Source organism: Somniosus microcephalus, chromosome 10, assembly GCF_052327205.1.
Source record: "Somniosus microcephalus isolate GS21.2 chromosome 10, FLI_Smic_1.0, whole genome shotgun sequence".
NCBI lineage: Eukaryota > Metazoa > Chordata > Chondrichthyes > Squaliformes > Somniosidae > Somniosus > Somniosus microcephalus.
In genome coordinates, this window is record NC_140996.1 from 4,226,476 (window position 1) to 4,240,045 (window position 13,570).

Below are 13,570 nucleotides of genomic sequence, written 5' to 3' on the forward strand. Positions count from 1 at the left end.
GTGGGAATTCCCTAGTGCGATCTGCTGTTGACGTCAACAAGCTGTCTAAGCAGCCAATCACATTGCAGATTTCGCAGACTGGGAACCAGGAAATGAGAAGTTGCTTTTATCCAGACTTTTTAAAAATGTTAGAGAGCAAAACAAAAATTGGGGCTCTCACATGGGGATAAGGTAGAAGCTGAAATATCCACATTTCTTTTGAAGTTTCTTAAAAAATGTAATTATCAAAATGGAGAAATTTGACACAAAAAATTAAAATTAGTTTTTCAGGGCCATAACGTTTGTTTAGCAGTCAATACGCTGTTAAAACCCCAGTTACACCTAATCCAACAAGGCTTAACATTTAATGGGGTATTTAACAGCGAAAGGCCCACGTTTTTGTCCGTTTCCCCGATTGCCGGGGTGGGGGGCACACAGCCAGTGTCGGAGCAGTGAATGACTGACCGCAACTTCAGGATTTCTATGTTTAGATCCAGACTTCAGATTGGTGATGCTGATGATTTTTGGGCTTCTGATTATCTACGTCACCTAAATCAAATCTAAAAACCTAAAGATGAATTTTGAGCCAACAACACCTCACCAAAGCTAAACCACAAAGTCGGCCTGTTGTTCGAGTCCAAACCCTCATTCCTACAAGATTTAAGGAACATCAATGGTAGACACCCTTACCTTACACATTCAACACTCGGCGGACTACAGTGTGGGTGCTATGCAGAGAATATTCACTTTAACAAGGACACATCAATGGTGCTTTCACACCTGGTCTGAAGCAAGTGTTAATCCCTCACACTGTCTCACTTAGAAATTTAAGATTGCAAAATATATATATCCTACTATCAAAAATACTGTGACCACAACATTCTGTTGCTGTTGTGCCTGTAGGGGGCCCTGTCAGGCTCTTGTTACGTCTTCTTCTTCTTAGGCACTCCCTCGGAACCGAGGATGACTTGCTTCCACATTAAAAATGAGTTCGCAGGTGACTGATGAGTCCAATGCGGGACCTACAGTCTCTGTCACAGGTGGGGCAGACGGTGGTTGAAGGGGCGGGTGGGTGGGGTGCTTGGGTTGACGTGCACTCCTTGCACTGCCTGCGCTTGGCTTCCGCTTGCTCCCGGCGAAGAGACTCGAGGGGTTCGGTGCCTTCCCGGATGCTTCTTCTCCACTTTGTGCGGTCTTGGGCCAGGGATTCCCAGGTGTCGATGGGGATGTTACACTTTTTCAAGGAGGCTTTGAGGGTGTCCTTGAAGCGTTTCCTCTGTCCACCTGGAGCTCTCTTGCCGTGCCGGAGCTCAGAGTAGAGCGCTTGTTTTGGGAGTCTCGTATCGGGCATGAGGACAATGTGACCCGTCCATCAGAGCCGATTGAGCTTGTTATGCAACACATCAAGCAAAGTGTGGCTGATCTAACGTTACGTGACAGGTTCCAGAGGTGGATGGTTCTAGAGGTAGATGGGTCACTCACCGGGCTGGGCGTTTGATCTGCTTGCTGAGTGTACCAGAGGTACAATGCACTTCACGATTAATATCAAGCTGCAGGCCAGTTACTGCTCCCTCCTCAACCCGCTCCTTGCTCAACCACTGGCAGCAGTTTTGTAATGAGTATCAGCCCCTGGAGCTCCCAAATTAGTGTCGATCACAGTTACATCGTAACAAACCACTGAGAGACCAGCATTGACGGTGAATGCCAACACCCCCCTCTCCAAAAGTGAATCCCGCCACTGATATCTGAAGGCTCTCCCCGTCCCCCACTGAGATTGAATCCCAGAACCAATATAGTGAAGGCCTGCTCGCCCCAACTCGCCACCGCATCCCCATCACCCCCCCCCCACCCCACAGATTGAGGAAAGTCCAGACCTGAGGGAAGGATCACCCTCTCGTATGGGTCTGGTGGAGGGAAGTGCTGCTCCCCTACTCCCCACTGAAAGAGAGTGTTGGCCTCCCCTTCCCCATCTTTCCTCCACCCATCCCACCTCCCCCTGCCCTCCCTCTATCCCCCGCCCTCCCTGTCCCCACCCTGCCCTCCCTGTCCCCACCCTGCCCTCCCGCTCTTCTCACCCCGCCCTCCCGCTCTTCTCACCCCGCCCTCCTCGGTCTGATTATCCCCCCAGCCTCTAACCCTGCTTCACCCAAGTACAACATTTGCCTGTAGTTTCCTCCATGAAAGCAACCGTAAATCAGACCAGAATCTGTGAGCGATAACCACACAGTGCAAGGGAGGAGCCGCAATCAATGTGAAGTGACTCCCTTCCCAGGGTACTGGGTGAGGGCCGTGAATGTCTAAGCTATCCCTCTCTGCAGCCACACTCCCTTTTGTCACAGTTCCACTGGACGGACTGCCTGAGATCTCGCACATGGAATGGAGGCGGCAATGGACAGAAAATCTAGCCCAACACTGTTAGTTGACTGGAAAACTAAATGTTCTGTTTCTCGAACTAATGACAGAGATTTAATAGTTAAACAAACTACACGTTGATAAATGCTGTGCAGGTAACATGGCCTACAATCAGTGCAACCCAATCCAACTTTAATTATTTGAGTGTCATTTCTTACTTAAAAACTTCTGAGACTCTTGACAACTCTTCATCTATAATTGGCTATGGGTGGGTGCATAAAGTGTGAGGTCATCGAGTCAGAAAATAGGAAAGCAACAAAGAGCATCAGACAACAACCGAACGCCAAACATACTTTTCCTCAGTGCAAATTCCTCATCGGAAGGTTTTCTTTCCGGTTTCCGTTTTGGAAGCAGCTTCTTCATGGTTTTGGGGCTCTTGCTGAGGTCCTGCACAAAAGTCGACAAAATATCGTCATTGCAGCAGAATCACCTGATGCATTGCTCGTGGGTTCGAGGGCAACTGGATGTCCCAGGGAGAGGCGGGGCTGAGGGACGTCGCCAGGCGGGGCTGAGGGACGTCGCCAGGCGGGGCTGAGGGACGTCGCCAGGCGGGGCTGAGGGACGTCGCCAGGCGGGGCTGAGGGACGTCGCCAGGCGGGGCTGAGGGACGTCGCCAGGCGGGGCTGAGGGACGTCGCCAGGCGGGGCTGAGGGACGTCGCCAGGCGGGGCTGAGGGACGTCGCCAGGCGGGGCTGAGGGACGTCGCCAGGCGGGGCTGAGGGACGTCGCCAGGCGGGGCTGAGGGACGTCGCCAGGCGGGGCTGAGGGACGTCGCCAGGCGGGGCTGAGGGACGTCGCCAGGCGGGACTGAGGGACGTCGCCAGGCGGGACTGAGGGACGTCGCCAGGCGGGACTGAGGGACGTCGCCAGGCGGGACTGAGGGACGTCGCCAGGCGGGACTGAGGGACGTCGCCAGGCGGGACTGAGGGACGTCGCCAGGCGGGACTGAGGGACGTCGCCAGGCGGGACTGAGGGACGTCGCCAGGCGGGACTGAGGGACGTCGCCAGGCGGGACTGAGGGACGTCGCCAGGCGGGACTGAGGGACGTCGCCAGGCGGGACTGAGGGACGTCGCCAGGCGGGACTGAGGGACGTCGCCAGGCGGGACTGAGGGACGTCGCCAGGCGGGACTGAGGGACGTCGCCAGGCGGGACTGAGGGACGTCGCCAGGCGGGACTGAGGGACGTCGCCAGGCGGGACTGAGGGACGTCGCCAGGCGGGACTGAGGGACGTCGCCAGGCGGGACTGAGGGACGTCGCCAGGCGGGACTGAGGGACGTCGCGAGAAACTGGGACTGAGGGACGTCGCGAGAAACTGGGATTGAGGGACGTTGCGAGAAACTGGGATTGAGGGACATCGCAAGGCGGGATTGAGGGACGTCGCGAGAAACTGGGATTGATCGGTGCAAAAGGAACAGCCCCATTTGGATCTAATGGCATTTTCTAATTCCTGAAAATTCTTACAAAACTCCTGCCACAAATTAGTTACAACAATCGAATATTGTGAAAGTCAGACTAGCTGGTCAGAGTGAAGTCTATCACAAGTCTTGTATCAGAATGGTACAAAAGTGCAGTCCAACCTCCTTATAACACAGAGCGGCTGAAGGTTTCAGTGGAGCTGCTGGTCGGAGGCAGCTCAAACTCCAAGGCTTTGGCATTTTGGGCGGTTCCAGAGGTCCCCAGCTCAGAGAGCTGTGCGATGTCCCGTGCAGGGAAGGATGAGGAAGAGTATGATAGGAAGGAGTAACAGATATTGGATAACCATCAGAATGCTTGTTGATTGGTGTCATGGGATGCAATGGAAGCTGTGGACAGAACGTAAGTGCAAGTTATTGGAACCAGTGCTTCAGTTGTGGCAAATTAAAGCACCTGCTCTTATTCACATATTTCAAATATCTTCTGATCCCATACTCCACTCCCCCCCACCCCCCACTCCACTCCACCCCCACCCCCCAGGGTGCGGAGATTAGCTCCCATGTTTCATTCCAGCCTCACCAGTCTTTCAAACCCAATTGTCCCCAATTGGAGCAAGGCTTTGTGTCAGGAATCCGCAATCAAGGGATTTACTGTCAGAGACTCAGCCAGAATTCCACGATCCCCCGAGCAGAACTGAAACAAGACAAAGTAATTGTACAAACACGAACAGTGCGCCCTGGGCTTCCTGACACACCTGGCGGGCATGGGGCGGAGCGCCAACCTGGCGGGCACGTTATAGGAACCGTTCGACTTTCATCTGCATTGATTTCTACCCCATTTCACCCATCAGAACTCCCTACATCTTCAGTCAAAGGGGAAACTTTCCCCAGTCCCTGCTGTCGCTGGGGAAATCCCTCCTGCAATTTCCCAGTGTCAGATCCCCCCAGGTGAGGTTCCCCAGCAGTGGAGCAATTTCAGAATATCCTCTCCCGCACACCCACACACAGCTGCTGTATCACACTTAGGTGCAGTTTCAGGGCGGTTACGAGTTCGGATTGATTTAATCAGCATTTAACGTTACTGAAAATCCCCAGATCCTTTTCTCAGTTGCTTGCCCCTTTCTCTTACTGTGTGGCACGGCACCGACTGTTGTCTGACGAGAGCAATTCCAATACTGGGCGCTTTAGTTTGCTTCTGAAGATGATCCACCCATTCCTGCAAATCCTGGTGGCTTGAACAAGACACCAATATCCGTTCGATCATGCTTCCTGCACAGAGAGTAGAACAAGGCAAGATAGAGCGACGGCGCAGACATGACTTGGTCACATTTTCTTACAATGCAATAAAAAAGCTGCTGCCTTAAAGAGACGATTACATTTACAGCTGGAATCAAGTCTTGGCCCCATCCCACACTCAAGAGTCCATTGCCTCGCCAAGGGGATCGCCTGACTGGCTGGTGGGGCTTAGATAATTGTGTGTATAAGTTGCACCATCACCTAGAAGGACAAGGGCAGAAGGTGCATGGGAACACCACCACCTCCAAGTTCCCCGCCAACTCACACACCATCCTGACTTGGACATATATCGCCATTCCTTCATTGTCGCTGGGTCAAAATCCTGGAACTCCCTCCCTAACAGCGCTGTGGGAGCACCTTCACCACACGGACTGCAGCGGTTCAAGAAGGCAGCTCACCACCACCTTCTCGAGGGGCAACTAGGGATGGGCAATAAATGGTGGCCTTGCCGAGAATGAAAGAATGAATAAACAAAGACCAGCCTGACAGGCCAGCTGGTGCATTGTTTTCGTATGTCTGTATCAAAGGGTTAATTCAATGAGGTCAATCTCCGAGAGCATGGGCTGGAGAACTGGCCGCTCCAAGCTCGACCACTGACCCCTATTCCCGACCAGTGAGGTTCCACGTCGGGAGCACGCCTTCACTGAATCCAATCCCGGGGCAACATTTAATTTGTTGCTTTGCCAACCAACTGTTGCCAAGATACGAGAAATTTACAATTTAAAAATTACATTTCTTTGTAACTTGAAGATGAGGAAAGCACCAAAAACCCAACATTGGGAAAAGGGAAGGAAGAGCTCATTAATCCATCTCCTTTTTGGAGGGTGTTTTGAAAATCTCCTCAGGATGGAGCTGTGAGAGTCAGTCACATAGCCTGCTCCTCCCAAGCCATTGGGAATTCTGTGTTGAGCCACAGTGGATTGCAAGAACGGAGCAGCACAGATCCCCGAGCGTTTGTACGTTTGTGTCAGGAGGACTGGAGTGGAACAGAAACCCTGAACAAAACCAAGCAACTCACCGGTAATTTCAAAGGTGTTCTTGTCGCCGTCACCTTCCTCTAACTTGGTGATTGTCAGTCCTGTTAATGGCAACTTTCCCTAATAACCAGATAAAGTTGATAAGTCACCATTATACATCTCAAATATACAGCAGCATTGTCTCAACTAGTTCATATTAGTAACATCTTTAACTTGCAATAATCACATCTAGAACCCGTAATAAGCATCTATAGCCTGTAATAAACACATCTATATCAACAACTTACAATTTTATAGCTCCTTTAACGTAGAAAGGAGCTGCACAGAGGCGTAATCAGACAGAAATAGATTTCAGAAGCCAATTGATAAAATGTTACTTTGGACACTTGTTACAAATATCAATGCCCCTGATGTTAAACTTCAGGCTGCACGGTTAGAGGGACGGTGAGGGCAAACAGCAGAGAGTGGGGTAAATGAATGTTTCTCAGATTGCTGAATGCAATGTTTCCCCTAAGGTGCGCAGCCACGCATCAATCGCGAGGTCCCGCGCAGGCCGCTCTCCAGCCGCTGCCACTGGAAGAGATACCGCGCATGCGTGGTCACACAGGGGAAAATAAAATTAGAGGGAACATTGGTTGGCAGCAGTTGCCCCGGGGATCTGTGCCGAGACCGCTCTGGTTTCCCATTTATATAAATGATATAGACCTAAGCACGAAGAATAATATCAAAGTTTGTGTTTGATACCGAGGCATGGAAGCACAACAAACTGTGGAGATTGGAGGGGAAATCAGAGAGGGCAGCAGTGAGAGTAAACAAGTGGCAAGTACAGCTCAACAGAGAGCAATGTGAAACAGTGCTATTAGAGGAAGAGGAGTGCAGATAGAGATCTTTAAAGTTGGGAATACAGATCGAAAAAAACAAGAAAGGTAAGTGGGAGTCTAGGTTTTATTACATCGAATGTACAGCACAGGAACAGGCCATTAGGCTCAACTGGTCCGTGTCGGACACGAGCCTCCTCCCTCCCCTCTTCATCTCACCCTATCAGCGTATCCTTCTATTCCTTTCTTCCTCATGTGTTTATCCAGCTTCCCCTTAAATGTATCGATATTAATCGCCTCAACCACTCCCTGTGGGAGCGAGTTCCACATTCTCACCACTCTCTGGGTGAAGAAGTTAAACTTCTTTAAAGATTAACCATCAGATATCAATACTAACACTAGAGTTGTAAACTCTATAGCCAGATATAAATCCAGCCATTTCTTCAGATAGAAATGCTGTTTGAACTGGTTGTTAGTGGCTCCTTGATGGGTTATTGCTTCTAACAGAGGACACTTTCATTGACACAGGAGTAGTGAATATAAAAGCAACACTGATCTGGGATATCAGCTCCATTCACACAGCGGAGAAGAATTTCATACACGCTGTTAAAGGTTTGAAAGGTGATGTCACTGTAATTTCCAATATTACGATGCTTGAGAAATGAAGGAGTTTCTCCCTCACCTGATAAATGAACGCACTCATCCTGGGACTGGCCGACAGCATGAGCAGGACGTGCGGGAACAGCAGGAAATATCTCTCACACTTGTCCTGAAAAGATATATCATCCGAAGACAATTATTTGAAGGCAGCTCATGATCTGCAGCCACAAAGTAAAAGAGTGTGAGTGAGAGTGAAACATCAGGCGGGAGCATTCCCGCACGGGACGTCCGGATCCATCACCCTCACGCAGGCGAAAACCCTGGGGGAAATTGGGCAAACCGCGTTTGTTCCGGGAATTTCAGACGAGCGCCTACCGGAGTATGGGGCGTGAGTCCGGGGAACACCCAAACCACCCCCACTCTGGCCGAAAATTCCTAACGTGCACTGTGCTTTCCAAATGTTGGTGAATGTTCCTGTCTCAGTCGGGCAATGGAGTGAGAAAGGAACATCTCCCCTTTCAACTCCCACAGAACCAGGGCTTTGGAACCCAGCACCGAATTCAGCCGTGAAAGTGGAAAACAGACCCCGGGAGGGCAGGGCCTCATTCCCTCTCCACCCCCCCGGGAGGGCGGGGCCTCTCTCTCTCCCCCCCCCGGGAGGGCGGGGCCTCTCTCTCTCCCCCCCCCTGGGGGGGCGGGGCCTCTCTCTCTCCCCCCCCGGGAGGGCGGGGCCTCATTCCCTCTCCACCCCCCTGGGAGGGCGGGGCCTCTCTCTCTCCCCCCCCTGGGAGGGCGGGGCCTCTCTCTCCCCCCCTGGGGAGGGCGGGGCCTCTCTCTCCCCCCCCTGGGGAGGGCGGGGCCTCTCTCTCTCCCCCCCCCCCCCGGGAGGGCGGGGCCTCTCTCCCCCCTGGGAGGGCAGGGCCTCATTCCCTCTCCACCCCCCTGGGAGGGCGGGGCCCCTCTCTCTCCCCCCAGGAGGGCGGGGCCTCTCTCCCCCCTGGGAGGGCGGGGCCTCTCTCTCGCTCCCCCCCGGGAGGGCGGGGCCTCTCTCTCTCTCCTCCCCCGGGAGGGCGGGGCCTCTCTTTCCCCCCCTCCCCCCCCCCGGGCCAATTCACGGCTCATTTTCCAGTCACTGACTGCAGGTGGCTCGTACTGTACAGCTGACCCCAATAACGTAGAGACGGAAAGTTGCAAAGATCAGTGCGGCTGCAAGGATCGAGCAGTACAGGGAGGGAAAGTTACCTCATTGCCACACTGCACCATGACCTGGGACATGTAGATAACGTTCCCCAGAGATCGGATATCTTCACCCTCCCAACCGTGGACTGGTTCCGTCAGGATCTGCAGTTCCAGCTCCTTCTTCTTCCGGACTTCCTGACACTGTGACTAGTAGAAAGAAAAAATAAGCTTACATCAATCAGGTGCCCAACTCACACTATAAAAAAAATCAAGTAAAAGGGAATTTTCTGCCCGATTTAAAACTTGCCTACAGAAATAGGAAAAGTTTCCTTTAAAACCTCTCTACCAATATCCCTGAGTGAGAGCGACCTCCCAACATTGACCCCCGCCCTGCTGAGAGTGACCCCCCCGACCTGCCGAGTGACCCCCCCGACCTGCCGACAGTGACCCCGCCCGACCTGCCGACAGTGACCCCCCCGACCTGCCGACAGTGACCCCCCGACCTGCCGACAGTGACCCCCCCCGACCTGCCGACAGTGACCCCCCGACCTGCCGACAGTGACCCCCCCCGACCTGCCGACAGTGACCCCCCCGACCTGCCGACAGTGACCCCCCGACCTGCCGACAGTGACCCCCCCCGACCTGCCGACAGTGACCCCCCCCGACCTGCCGACAGTGACCCCCCCGACCTGCCGACAGTGACCCCCCCGACCTGCCGACAGTGACCCCCCCGACCTGCCGACAGTGACCCCCCCCCGACCTGCCGACAGTGACCCCCCCGACCTGCCGACAGTGACCCCCCCGACCTGCCGACAGTGACCCCCCGACCTGCCGACAGTGACCCCGCCCGACCTGCCGACAGTGACCCCCCCGACCTGCCGACAGTGACCCCCCCGACCTGCCGACAGTGACCCCCCCCCGACCTGCCGACAGTGACCCTGCCCAACCTGCCGACAGTGACCCCCCCCGACCTGCCGACAGTGACCCTCCCGACCTGCCGACAGTAACCCCCCCGACCTGCCGACAGTGACCCCCCCGACCTGCCGACAGTGACCCCCCCGACCTGCCGACAGTGACCCCCCCGACCTGCCGACAGTGACCCCCCCGACCTGCCGACAGTGACCCCCCCGACCTGCCGACAGTGACCCCCCCGACCTGCCGACAGTGACCCCCCCGACCTGCCGACAGTGACCCCCCCGACCTGCCGACAGTAACCCCCCCCACCTGCCGACAGTGACCCCCCCGACCTGCCGACAGTGACCCCCCCCCAACCTGCCGACAGTGACCCCCCCCGACCTGCCGACAGTGACCCCCCCCGACCTGCTGACAGTGACCCCCCCCGACCTGCTGACAGTGACCCCCCCGACCTGCCGACAGTGACCCCCCGACCTGCCGACAGTGACCCCCCCCCGACCTGCCGACAGTGACCACCCCCCGACCTGCCGACAGTGACCCCCCCAACCTGCCGAGAGTGACCCCCCCCCGACCTGCCGACAGTGACCCCCCCGACCTGCCGACAGTGACCCCCCCGACCTGCCGACAGTGACCACCCGCCCCCCCCACCCCTGCTCTTCCCATGTTGGGAGCGAGTATTGGGAATTTGGGTGCACAGACAGATTGCCAGTGAGCGCTGGTCTGTACCGAGAGTGTTAGAGATGAGAATTAACCTCGGTATCTGTTTACACAAGGTCCGAAAGTTTATATTTACAGAAAGGAACTGATTGTTCCAGACTTCATCAAGTTTAATAATTCAGAACAAACATATCCAGTGAGTGGGGATTTCTGGCGTTGAGTGTTTCATATCCTAGATCTTAGATCTCATGATTCACTTCAAATTATTTAATAAAACACAGAAAAGTGATATAAATCGCAGCTTCTCACATTTGCGTAGGCACCCAGCAATCGGTGCGGGTATGAAGCAGACACATTCTGACGCCTGGATATCAGAGTACAGACTGTACAGTCATTGAACCGATTATATATTCACTACAGAAAGGCTCAAGATGCCTTGACACATACTCCCAGCTCTAATGAGAAGCTGCAGTCTATATTTCCATCTTACCGAGAGACTTTTGAAGGCGGTCATGGATGTCTGAATGTCAGGCCAGTCTGGGTGATATTCCTGCAGGCAAAGGACAAGTGGACACATCAGTCATCCAGAAATTGACACTCAGCGATCCAAGGAAATCTTCAGAGCAATCATTTCCAGTGAGCTGGAACAAACACCTCTGTGGCTTGACGTTATCAGGCATACAAACCACAAGCACAGAATGTGCGATTCAAAGACTGATCACAGACAGAATGAACCATGAGGGAAGCAGGAAATAGCTTGCTCACCTCGCAGTCTTACCTCATGAACTGAAATTAGCAGTGATCCATACTGCGCAGGGGCATTCGCAGGCAACCGCCTTTAAATCAGAAACGTGCCTACACTTCCTTCTCACTCACACTGCTGAGACCAACATTCACACCCTCTGTGATGAATTATACTTAGTGCACCTGCTCAGAGTAACAAAGGGTCGGCAAGAAGTGGGACTCTGCCAGTCAGCACATAACGCGAGAAGAAACAGATACCTGGGTTAGTTGGCAGAATGACACCGGAGCTAAAAGGGTTAAATTACGAGGACAGGTTGCATAGACTGGGCCTGTATTCCCTCGAGTTTAGAAGATTAAGGGCTGATCCAATCGAGGTGTTTAAAGGAGTTGACAGGGTAGATAGAAACTATTTCCTCTGGTGGGGGGAGTCCAGAACAAGGGAGCACAACCTTAAAATTAGAGCCAGGCCGTTCAGGGGTGATGTCAGGAAGCACTTCTTCACACACAGGGGAGTGGAAATCTGGAACTCTCCCCCCCGCAAAAAGCTGTTGAGGCTGGGGGTCAATTGAAAATTTCAAAACGGAGATTGACAGATTTTTGTTAGGTAAGGGCATTAAGGGCTACGGAACCAAGGCGGGTAGATGGAGGTCAGATACAGATCAGCGGGATCTAATTGAATGGCAGAACAGGCATGAGGGGATGGATGAATGGCCTCCTCCTGTTGCTAGACGAAGAATTGGAAGCAGACAGCAGAATACTGGTTATTAAAGTCCACTAATACAGGAGCCAGAGCCATCGCGAGGTGCGACTTCTGTCGGAATCACAGCCACTGCGGAACCCCGGCATTGATCACACTAAGGTTCACGGGGTCAGGGGGAGGGGCCTCCACGAGCTGACCTTTTGACGATTGGGTGTGGTGGGTCGCACTCCCCCCGCCCCAGCCGAAGATCCCATAACCATTAGCAGTGGCTGGCCAGCCTGGGGGGGTGGGAGTCTGTCAGAATCTGGGTGCCCCGTGACAAAGGAGGCAGCTTCTAACCCACGACCCCGCACCCGATCCCCGCCCCCCCCAACACCGTCCCTCAAATTTATTTTGGTCCTCGAGTCTGGCCTGGAGCCGCAGGTGGGCCTCATGGCATTCGGGCATACCTATATCATCCCAGAAACGTTGGATCCGGCATCTCCAGGTCTCGGCAGACTGCCAACGCTGTACAGCAGGCATGCGATGGATTTAGGGCGGGGATACGATTGCAGTATCTTTTAGAAGCCAACAGATCTGGTGATGTTGGAGAACATAGAAACATAGAAGGTAGGAGCAGGAGTAGGCCATTCGGCCCCTCGAACCTGCTCTGCCATTCAATGCGATCATTGCTGATCATCCAAATTCAGTACCCTGTCCCTGCTTTCTCCCCATATCCCTTGATCCCTTTAGCCTTAAGAAATATATCCAACTCTTTCTTGAATATATTTAATGAATTGGCCTCTACTGCCCTCTGTGGTAGAGAATTCCACAGCTTCACCACTCTCTGGGTGAAGAAATTCCTCCTCATCTCTGTCCTAAATGGCCTACCCCTTATCCTTAGACTGTGACCCCTGGTTCTGAACTCCCCGACCATCGGGAACATCCTTCCAGCATCTAGTCTGTCCAGTCCTGTCAGAATTTTATAAGTTTCAATGAGATCCCCTCTCATTCTTCTAAACTCCAGCGAGTACAAGCCCAATCGACCCAATCTCTCCTCATACGTCATTCCTGCCATCCCAGGTATCAGCCTGGTGAATCTTCGCTGAACTCCCGCCATGGCAAGAACATCCTTCCTCAGATAAGGTGACCAAAACTGTACACAATACTCAAGGTGCGGTCTCACCAAGGCCCGGTACAACTGCAGCAAGACATCCTTGCTCCTGTACTCGAACCCTCTTGCTACGAAGGCCAACATACCATTTGCCTTCTTAACCGCCTGCTGCACCTGCATGCTTACCTTCAGCAACTGGTGCACAAGGACACCCAGGTCTCGTTGCACTTCCCCTTCTCCCAATCTATTGCCATTCAGATAATAATCTGCCTTCCTGTTTTTGACACCAAAGTGGATAACCTCGCATTTATCCACGTTTGAAATATTTGAAAAGGAAGATTATATAAAAGAATACGAGAAAAGAACAGGGAACCGTGATTATAGTAAACAGGTCCAGTCGAAGTGGAATGGGCCGAATGGCCTCTGTCTGTGCTGTACTTTGTAAGATTCTAATACACTGAATACTGCTGACACTAACAGAACATGAAGCATTAGCTCAAAAACAAAATACTGCAGATGCTGGAAATCTGAAATAAAAACAGAAAATGCTGGCGATACTCAGCAGGTCAGGCAGCATCTGTGAAGAGAGAATTAACGCTTCAGGTTGATGACCTTTCGTCAGAACTGGAAAAAAAGCAGGAAATGGAACAGATTTTTAAGCAAGTGTAGGGGCTGGGAAAGGGGGAGGGGATGAAAGAACATTTGGGAAGGTCTGTGATAGGATAGAAGGCAGGAGAGGTTGGGAGACATAAAGAGATATTCAAGGCGAGAGGAGGTGGTGATGGGA

At 53.1% G+C, this 13,570-nt stretch overlaps 1 protein-coding gene across 9 annotated transcripts in view; it reads right to left on the reverse strand.

The window, feature by feature from the left end:
* Positions 1-13,570, reverse strand: part of arhgef7b (Rho guanine nucleotide exchange factor (GEF) 7b) — a 115,095-nt gene that overhangs the window by 33,300 nt on the left and 68,225 nt on the right. For all 9 annotated transcript variants that reach the window (XM_085998341.1, XM_085998338.1, XM_085998337.1 and 6 more), the window contains 7 exons: positions 10,737-10,796; positions 8,738-8,881; positions 7,578-7,664; positions 6,119-6,197; positions 4,934-5,073; positions 3,970-4,194; positions 2,685-2,778 (listed from right to left, as the gene is read on the reverse strand). In XM_085998341.1, coding sequence (XP_085854467.1) covers positions 2,685-2,778; positions 3,970-4,194; positions 4,934-5,073; positions 6,119-6,197; positions 7,578-7,664; positions 8,738-8,881; positions 10,737-10,796 — 829 coding nt within the window. The remainder of the gene's footprint in view (positions 1-2,684; positions 2,779-3,969; positions 4,195-4,933; positions 5,074-6,118; positions 6,198-7,577; positions 7,665-8,737; positions 8,882-10,736; positions 10,797-13,570) is intronic.